At 32.1% G+C, this 10396-nt stretch overlaps 1 protein-coding gene across 1 annotated transcript; it reads left to right on the top strand.

Moving 5' to 3' along the window:
* Positions 1-5669: 5669 nt before the first annotated feature.
* Positions 5670-10053, top strand: LOC129288091 (protein DETOXIFICATION 35-like). Its single transcript, XM_054924452.1, has 7 exons — positions 5670-5988; positions 6948-7573; positions 7748-7804; positions 8472-8710; positions 8847-8965; positions 9484-9570; positions 9855-10053. Exons 1-7 carry the CDS (start codon positions 5701-5703, stop codon positions 9942-9944), a joined length of 1506 nt encoding a protein of 501 aa, XP_054780427.1. The 5' UTR covers positions 5670-5700; the 3' UTR covers positions 9945-10053.
* Positions 10054-10396: the final 343 nt, after the last annotated feature.

Raw genomic sequence — 10396 nt, 5'->3', positions numbered from 1 at the left:
TGTCAAATTCTCACATAACAATACAAGTCACATTTGATTCACAATCAACACATAATCATCACATAATCACACAGTGGAACGAGTTACAATACACATATACTTGCTTGTTTCACATTTAGGCCTACCCACATACCCTCCACTGGGTACTTTCGGCACAATGCAACATCATATACATATATATATATATACAAGCAAGTTTTATAATACAACTCACTTTCTCATATTCACATACATTTATGCATCCTCGTTGGCAACTTAACTTTATTAACATATTATGCATTCATTTCTACTCAAAGGTAGTCATACCACTATCAATCGAGACTACTCTTTCCTAACTTCCTTTCTCGGCCTTCTCGCACTCTCTTCACATGTGTTCAAAAGTAACGGAGTGAGATATACATTCCAGTAACTCAGAGGTAACCTCAATTACCTATTAGTAAGTAAAATCATAAACAAGTAATAAAGTAGCATGTGTATCAATAAAACAATAACACACGCATATACAAGAATTCATTCTCATCAATCTCGTTATGCTTGTGTAATGCATTTCTGGTAGAGTAATCTCTACACCTAGACTAGGAATTCCAGTTACAAGGAATAGGGCCCACCATACCATTGCTCAGACCAAGTCATTCTCTTTTCATATGGGTGGTCTCTTAAGTCCATCATGGTGGAGTCAAGTTCTACGCTTTGGATCATCAGGACTTCATAGCCTTATATAGAGTAGGAGTATGACCCCTTACCCCAGTCTAAGGTAACCTCATGGATCATTCAATATCCTAGGTCCATCTTGGCAGAGTCAAACTCTACGCTCTAGATCATCAGGATTCTTCTCTTAGGTCCATCACGGTGGAGTCAAACTTTATACTCTAGATCATCAGAACTTCTTGGACCTCCTCACCATAGGGCCGCGTTTCCCCCTATCATAATGCAGGGTATATCTCACGGATGCAATACATGTCAATGCACGTGCCACTTTAAATTCATTTCAATCAATACTCACACACCTGCATGCATATACTTTCACAATGCTAAAACTCTATCAGTTCACAATATAATGCACATAGTTTTATCAAAATACTTATAAATAATTTTACAAAAAAATAAGTAAAAGGGTTTCCAGTTACCTTTAATCCTTGCTATTAAGGGTTACCAATCACACTAAGTTTTCAAGGGCGTAGATTCTCACAAGCAATTTTATAAGTGCTCAATCTATATAACACAGTACCTCTTAATCAATTCTTAACACATTTCATAGGCATTGATTTGACTAAACTGAATCCCTTAATGCATAAAACAACTTAATTGAACCCTTTTCAATTCACTTATCCATTATTTATGGTCACTAGCCCTATAGGCTACTCAAACAACCATAACAACCTTCTAATCCATTCATTTACCCAAATTCTTACTATTAACCTAACTTTTAGGCCATTTTGAGCCTAAATACTCAAAACTCAACCATTTATCTCCATACTAGTCACAAAACCTTAGTTTTGTATTTGATATCCTGTTTTAACCCTTTTTTTTTATATTACAATACCTTAGAATCCCACGATTCAATTTCTCAACTAATGAAATTCAATGAAAAAGGGATAGAATTGAAGCTTGAGATTATGCAATACTTACCCAGCAAGTTACTAATCAAAGTAGACTCTCGAGCTCCAACTATGGCTTGCCTTAGGAGAGATGGCTTCCTCTTCCTCTCCAAATGTGTCTCCAGCTCTCCCTTTTCTTATTTCACGAGCTATTCACATCAGTTTTAAGTGATTCATAGACGGCGTGCCACGGCGTGTGGTACAGTGAGAAAATTCTCACTTGTTCTCACGTGTTATGCCTCAGATTATCTTTCTATCTTTTAATCCTATAATTACAACATCTAAACAACACAAATTATCAACTCAACATTCAAATCACAATTAATCCCCTAATTAGCAACTAGTTCCTGAGATTGAAACTTAGGATGTTATAATCCTCATTAACATTGTCAAATACATGCATTGAACTCTCATTTTTGCACTTGTAAATTGCCCAATGCCGACTTTGTATGAATTTGGACCTACCCATTAGGTTTATTAACTCTCTCTAGTCCCCAATAACATTAATAAGCCAATAAATTTCCATTATTAGCATCATACTCTTCCAACAACCTTCATTAATGTCATTTTTGCATATTTATGAAGCCTAACAACCAAAGATACCAAAATTCATTATACCTAATTTTAGATACACTAATATACTCTCATTAACTCTATTTGAGTCAATGAATTCGGACCCATAACCTATATAGACTGAAAATCATCTTCTATCATCAAACCCTAACTATAAACTCATAAATGTGGAAGAGATAGGGAGATTAATGAGTATGATACTTACCTTTAGTGTGTGTAGCTTCCAAAATACTCCCAATGTCCCAAGAACACACCCTAGTAAAGCTTGGCATGCCTTCTTTGTTTTCTCCTTTCTCTTCTTTCTGTTTCTATCATAATTCATGACTAATATGCTGTAAAAAATGGTTGTGTGCCGTCGCGCATGGCACAGAGAAGCCCTCTTTTCTCATCAGTTGCATCTATGTGCCATGGCAGATGTGATTCATGCCACAACGTGTGGTTATCAACACTAAATCTTTATTTTCTTCTCCTTTCGATGCTCAGGTAGCTCAACTTGATACCAGACCCACAATTAGGGTTAAAACACAATCGAATATGATTACTAGACCTTCCTGGACACATACCACTTCAACTTACTTAATTATCCCAATTAAGCTTAGTAAATTAGGGAATTAAAAATTGGAATGTTACACTTTCCTTCAACATCTTTTACGTTTTTCATCTCAGTATGTGTTTCCTTCTACCCATATAAGATTAAAACTCTCCTTTGTCTCTTGTTCATACTCATACCGGTATCAAGCCCTTCATTGCAATATAAACTTGAAGTTTTTTGCTTTGTTTTTCGCATGCCAAAATAAAGTATCCTTCATTCATTCATATCTCATTCAAACCTTTATCTTTTCAATTCCTTTCAATTGTGTTCATTATTTTATCTTCTTATAATCTCTTAAAACATAACTATTGGTTTGAATCATCTTGATCTTTTCTCATACCCATATCTGAATCATTCTACTGATAGCCATCTTTTCTATTTTTTGTCAAAGTATACAATGCTTTTAATCGTTACTTTTCTTAAGGCACCAACAACAAGCAAAACTCATTGAAAAACACTGTCTTATTGCCTCAAAATGTGCAAATCACATAACAATGAAAAACAAAGACTCTAATGGCTAATTTATGAGTCTAACAGATTTATTTCAAGAATCAACTATAAATACAATTCATTTATGAAGTGAAAAAAAAAATAGAAACTGATTGAGCTAACTACATGCTTTCATTTTCAAACAAAATTTTTGATATTACATTTATTATTCTAGAGCTTCATTGATTGTACATTTAATCTAAGAGAGAGTTTTATTACATTAGTAATTCATTATTGAATTCACTCTGTTCATCTCTATATCTCATACTTGAAACATAATAACTTAAGTTTGGGAAGGTTAAAGGGATTTGTAATTATCTTTATAAGGGAAAGAATTTCAGACTTACTAGAAGTCTATGCTGTACTATAGCAACCAAGAGCTAGATTTAATTTCGGTGGATATGGTAAGAAATCTCAAGGGTGCCTTGGAGACTAGACATAGACTCTAGTGGATAGAGCTAAACCAGTATAAATTATTGGTGTAAAGCTTCTCTTCCCTTAACTTAGCTTTATTTGGTAATATCGTTTCTTACTTATCTTTATTTCTGCATTACTTGCTTTAAATTTTAAGTAAGCTAATTCTCCCCATTGTGGACGGTTTTTACAATGATTTGGATGGAATAGGATAAATATTCAAGTTTTATGCACAAGTTTAATCAATACACACATAAAATGTAAATTTAAAAAGTATTTGGCATACATAGAATAATCTTAATTAATATTTTAAGTAAATTAAATAAAAATTCGTTATTAATGCAAATGCTCAATTTTTATAATAATTAATATGTTTTTTGAAATGATATAGCTGAAAGAAAAAAATGGAATACATAATAACTAATATACGTCCAAAAAGTATGTAAATATAAATAATTGTATCATTTTTTTATTAATGAAAAGTTAATTTTAATTAACAAAAATATTTTAATAAATTAATAATATATATTTTATAATGCACCAGAAGAACTATGTGCGCGTTTTTTCCCTATGTCTTTTACGTAATGTTTTTTGCGATCAAGCAAGGAGCCAGGGGCATGTTTGCCAAATGCGAGGAGACGGGGGAGTCAAGGAGGAAGCTGATGAGATGGAGTCGTCCTCATTCGGTGCTCGGTTTGTGATTAGCAACACGTGCTCATGTGCCTCAGTCTGAGTCTTTTTTACTTTGAAATGATTTCTTCTGTTCATTTAAATTAATTTTAAAGTATTTTTAAATATTATATTTATTAATATAAAAATTATAAAAAATTAATATTTAATATGAATTATCTAGAATATATTTAAATGATTAATTTCTAAAATTTTAAATTTTAAATATTAAATTAAATTATTTACATTATATATAAAATATCCTGTGTTCATTTAAATAGTCAAATTATAAAACTATAAAAAAATTTAATTTTAAATTTAATCATTTAAATTAAATTTGTACTGACTAAATTTTTTATATTTTGTATAATTTTTAACTTTAATAAATGTAAAATAACAATAATAAGTTTTAAATTTAAAAGATTCAAGTCTCGTGAGACGTGATGAACACTACGATACTCATTATCTGATAAGTACAGAAGATGATTCATATTTGATATCAAATTTTTTTATAATTTTTCTATTAATAAATACAATATTTAAAAATTAATTTAAATCAACACATAAATCATTTTAAAATAAAATGAAAGACTTAAATTGAGCCACGTATATGAGCACGCGGTATACCGAACGCGTTCGCCGAGATGGACGCTTAAGCTGCAAAGCATATGATACACTCTCACAAAAGCGTGGAGACGTAGGCCACTCCTGACTTTGGGTCGCTCATTGAATCGGCTATGATAAAAATCCTCTGAATTTCACTGTCTAAAGTTTTGTGAATTTGAAATCAAATTAACCGTTGACTAACAAATTTTTAGACCAAAATACAATTTTAATCAATTATTATTTTAAATATTTAATATCTATTAATTTTCTTATAGGGTATGTATTTAAAATTTTATTAATAATTTACTGGAAATTTTTTAGGTTATTTTTTGTTATTTTTTCAATAAAATAATTTTCAAAATAAAATTTTTTAACCATAAGATACTCAACACATTATTTTTAAAAGTTGAAGAAGAAAATTATATTATATCAGTTGCTTTCACTCAAATAATTGAAAGGCAAAAGTGTCTTCTAAAACTATATTTTGTTAGAGTCATTGAGTGGTTTGAGTGCAAATATTAATTGATAACCCACAAAAAAGATATTATCTAATTCTTCTTTCATGATAATTTTATGCTATTTGATTTAATCAAACGGTCAACATTAATTCAAATTCACAGAACTCTAGACAATCAACTTTAGAGGATTTTGATCAAGCAAATCATCTACATTGTCCTCTATTATTATTAATGCGTCGCTTTCATTTAATTACAAGGGAACGCAACAAACGAAGTAACTAACAGTCTTCCAAGTAACGAGATGGAGGAGACTCAGACAGAGACGAGGACTCTGCTAATTGGCACGAAGGAACTGGTAGCCGACGGCGGCGACTACGCTCCGGTGAGAAGTTATGAGGCGTTGAAGCACGTAATTTGGATTGAGAGCGTCAAAATATGGAAGATTGCTGCTCCCATTATTATCAACATCCTCTGTGTGTTCAGCATCAACTCCGTCACCTCCATCTTCGCCGGCCACCTCGGCAACCTCGAGCTTTCCGCCGTCGCCATCTCCCTCTCCGTCATAGCCACCTTCGCTTTCGGCTTCATGGTTCGCACATTCATTATTTATTTTCCTTGCTTTTTATTTATTTATTTATTGGCCGAAATTTCCTTGCATTTTCGCTGTTTATCTACTCTTTTATTTCTTCGTCTCACATGTACATGATAACTGAAACTTCAACTCTGAACCTAACAAGAATGTATAGATGAATTCATGCACAGCGATTAATTTTTATGTTTTCGTACTTTATTGTCTTTGGCATCAGTTATATATGTGTTAACTCGTAATGTTCATTGCCATTTCATTTCAAAGGCTTATTAAGTGTTCAAGTTGTCGTTGGCACCAAAACAAACAAACAAAAACAAAGTAATTGAGTTGAGCTGTCTCCCAATTCCCAAATACGTAGAATATATTGTGATCAGCGCAAACCTAAAGAAAAATACTTATAAACTTTACTTGTAAAATGTGAGACTTATGGTAATACTATCCTGTTTGAGAAACAGCATCCTTTGCGCTTTACTCGGTTTCTTACTAATTGTAAAACTCCATGGGTAGCTTTTTTTTTTTTTTGTAACATTGTACTCTTAATAAAAATACCAATGTTATGAATACAAGCTTAAAAAAGAAAAATTCATTCAAAAAACCAACCTATTAAGAGAAAAAGCCCTTTACATTCATAAACCTTATTTTACTTGTGAGGTTCCCAATTTGAGACTTATGACATATTTCTTCTCACAAAAGGGGGATAAGAAAGACTTGCTGGTTATTTTTTTAATTTGGCAAATGTGGAAACCTTTGCAGGCACAGCTCAAACACTGTGATGTGAGCATCACAGTTTGGTGCCAACTGCCAAGGGAACCAAATGTTCTTGGCAGTTTATTCGGCTTCGAATATTGAGAAATATATATAGAAAGCATTACGTTGGACAGTCAATTTGAAAGAAGCTTATATTTACAGATCAGGTTGTTAATTGCGTTTATATATTTTTCTTTACATTAAACTTGTAGTTTGGCATGGGAAGTGCATTGGAAACACTGTGTGGGCAAGCGTTTGGAGCAGGGCAGGTACACATGCTGGGAGTGTACACACAACGCTCATGCATAATCCTATTTACATCTTGCATCATTCTCTCCCCAATTTACATCTTCGCTTCTCCAATTCTAAAGCTTCTCGGCCAAGAAGATGAAATCGCCGATCTCGCCGGCGAGTTCACACTTCTTACAATGCCATATCTTTTCTCTCTTGCCTTCACTTTTCCCACCCAGAAGTTCCTCCAAGCTCAGAGCAAGGTCTATGTACTGACATGCATTGGGTTAGTAGCTTTGGTCTTTCACGTTCTGTTGCTCTGGCTCTTCATTTACCTGCTGGATTGGGGAATCACTGGGCTCGCTGTCGCATTCGATATCTCGAATTGGTTAATTGCTTTGTCTCAGATTGTTTATGTTGTGGGATGGTGTAAGGAAGGGTGGCATGGATTCTCAATGTTGGCTTTTAAGGATATTTGGGCTTTTGTGAGGTTGTCTCTTTCATCTGCTGTCATGCTTTGCCTTGAGATTTGGTATTTGATGGCCCTCACTGTTCTTACTGGTCACCTTGAGAATGCAGTTATTGCTGTTGATTCCCTTTCTATTTGGTAAGATTCACTATCGGTACTTGTGATTTTCTCTAAATATTGTTATATATATGCATTGTATGCTAATATGGCAAGTTGCTTTGCATGACACACATTCTTGGTTGTGTCCATTTATACCTGATATCTTTTAGTACACTAGTGTTGACTTGTTTCTTACAACACGATGTGTCTCAGCATGTACTTCAATGGGTGGGAGGCTATGATATTTATTGGACTCAATGCAGCAATCAGGTATGAATCCACTAGCCTGTACTCTGTTCCATTTCACGACAACTTTTTCATGGTATTACGATCCCATGGTGTCAAAACCGCACCCACATGAAATCGGATATGTATACGTATGTTTTATTACACTCATAATAAGCATTAAATGGGGTTAGGGGTTTTTTGTTCAAAAAAAAAAATGGAGTTAGGGGTTTCTAACCATGTTCAAAGTATCCTTTTTTAATACCCTTTGAATGTCTCAATTTTTTAATTTTGTTTTTCTTTTTTCTTTGAATTATTATCTTTTATATAAAATAAGAGATATTTTGATATCTTGAAATATTAAGATGGTGAAATTTTGTATTTTTTAAATAATTCTTTAAAGAAAAAAATCACACCTGCCCACTTTTATTTTTGAAAAATTGTAAAAAATATAAAATTTTACCTTTTTGGGCCTTTAAGATATCAAAGTGTCTTTTATTTTATATAGAAACCAATGATACAAATAAAAAAGATGAAATTGAGAAGTTTAAGCATCACTAAAGGCATTAAAAAAAGACATATTAGAGGCTACTGTTCTCTTTTGCTAAAAAAAAAAAAGAGCGATATTGATATATTAATTTGCAAGAAATGTCTAATAATCTTCTACTTATCTCTCATTAAAACTTGTATTTTTAAATTGTTCAATTTCTAGTGTTCGAGTTTCAAATGAACTTGGGATGGGGCATCCCAGAGCAGCAAAATACTCAGTCTATGTGACTGTATCTGAGTCTCTTATGCTTGGGATTCTTTTCTTGGTTGGCATATTGATAGCCAGAAAGTACATAGCCTTAGTTTTCACTACCAGCAAGATTCTTCAAGAAGCTGTTGCTAGCCTCGCTTACTTACTTGCCATAACTATGGTTCTTAATAGTGTTCAACCAGTGATCTCAGGTACGTTGATTGTACAAAATATAATGAGCATTTTCCGCATCTTTTCTCCCTACTACAAAAATGGTATCTAGTAGCACACATTTGATAGTAATTATTATCGGGATTGCTCATGTTTCTGGAATCGTTCTTATTATAGGGGTTGCTGTGGGAGCAGGATGGCAAACACTAGTTGCTTACATCAATGTGGGTTGTTATTATGTTATTGGGCTTCCTCTGGGATACCTCCTTGGATACAAAGCAAATTGGGGAGTTAAGGTAATTTTTTGAGAAAAACCACCTGCAAAAGACGTATCAACTTAATAATAGTTAGGTCCCGGAATTTGTTTAGGTTCCAAAAATTTACTAAAAGACCCGTTATAAAATATTGATTCAAACTCATGTATGTGAAAATCTTATAAGTTTCATTGGTCAATCCTAGAAATTTGCAGCTCAAACTCCCATGTTTGCAACTTCCTAAATTGATGTTTGTAACTCATCTATCATCAAACTTTTAGGGATCAAAATGTTATTAAATTAAACTTATGGGAATAAATTGTCACTTTATATATATATATATATATATTTTTTTTTTTTTTGTGCCAGTTTCTATCATGAACACTGTTTTCTTTTTCGATAACACAGTTTCCATTCAAAGCATATTTAGCGAAGGACATTTAATCAGTACTTTCCCATTAGGTTTTTCAAAGCAGAATAAGATTGGAAGGCAAAATGAGGAAGATATGTTTTGGGCGATGAATTTGATGTGTTATATTAATTGTTTGATTAATGTTCAGGGACTTTGGGGTGGCATGATACTTGGAATTGTGCTGCAATCCTTGATTCTCTTGTTTATTCTCTATAAAACCAATTGGAGCAAGGAGGTAATTAAGTGATGATTTTGATAGTATTCCTGTGGATAAAATTTTATGATTTAAATTCTTTGAAATCTGTAAATTTGTGTGAATTTTATTTTTTTAAAAAAATTATATTTATATTTTATAAAAATTAATAAAATGAAAAATATTAAAAAAGATAAACTGTATAAAAATTTACAGATTTCAACTTTAAAAAAAATTAAATCTAAATTTTAAATATAAAAATGTAGTATAAAGGCGTAATAATTAGTACTATTAAAATAGCATATATTCTATGCCATCACTTGCAGGTTCAGCAATCAACTGAACGCGTGAAAAAATGGGGAGGACAGGAGATAGCGGCTAACATAGCTGACATGACTGAAGAAGATCAAATTTAAAACATGCACTGGGGCATTTTCTACATGTTAAAACATGACTGCATTAATTTGTATTGTACCTTTACAATGATGTTGATGATGCCACTTTTCTTCCTATCCATTCTGCCAAGTCTAGGGTGCAGAAATTTTGCTGGTTTTCTTCATCTTTATCTTAATAAAAATTAAAAAAAGACAAGAACGTTTTTTTGAGTTATATCAATAATATTTTATTCTCTCAAAATACTATAATTTTTTTAAAATTTTTAAGAATTTTTCTATCATAAAAAAATTAATATAAATGATTAAATTATTCTTAATTTAAATATCGATTGCCATTTATAAGTTGTATTTTAATATTTACAATTTTTCTTCTTAAAATCATAAAAATTCAATAGTAATTTTCAAGTTCGCTTTTCAATCACAATATTTCTTAACTGTTACAAATATTAATTGCTATTCACAAGTTTTATTTT

This window comes from Prosopis cineraria, unplaced genomic scaffold (assembly GCF_029017545.1).
Source record: "Prosopis cineraria cultivar Desert tree isolate PC_DT_omini unplaced genomic scaffold, ASM2901754v1 PC1, whole genome shotgun sequence".
Classification (NCBI taxonomy): Eukaryota; Viridiplantae; Streptophyta; class Magnoliopsida; order Fabales; family Fabaceae; genus Prosopis; species Prosopis cineraria.
This window is presented reverse-complemented; position numbering and strand designations above follow the sequence as displayed.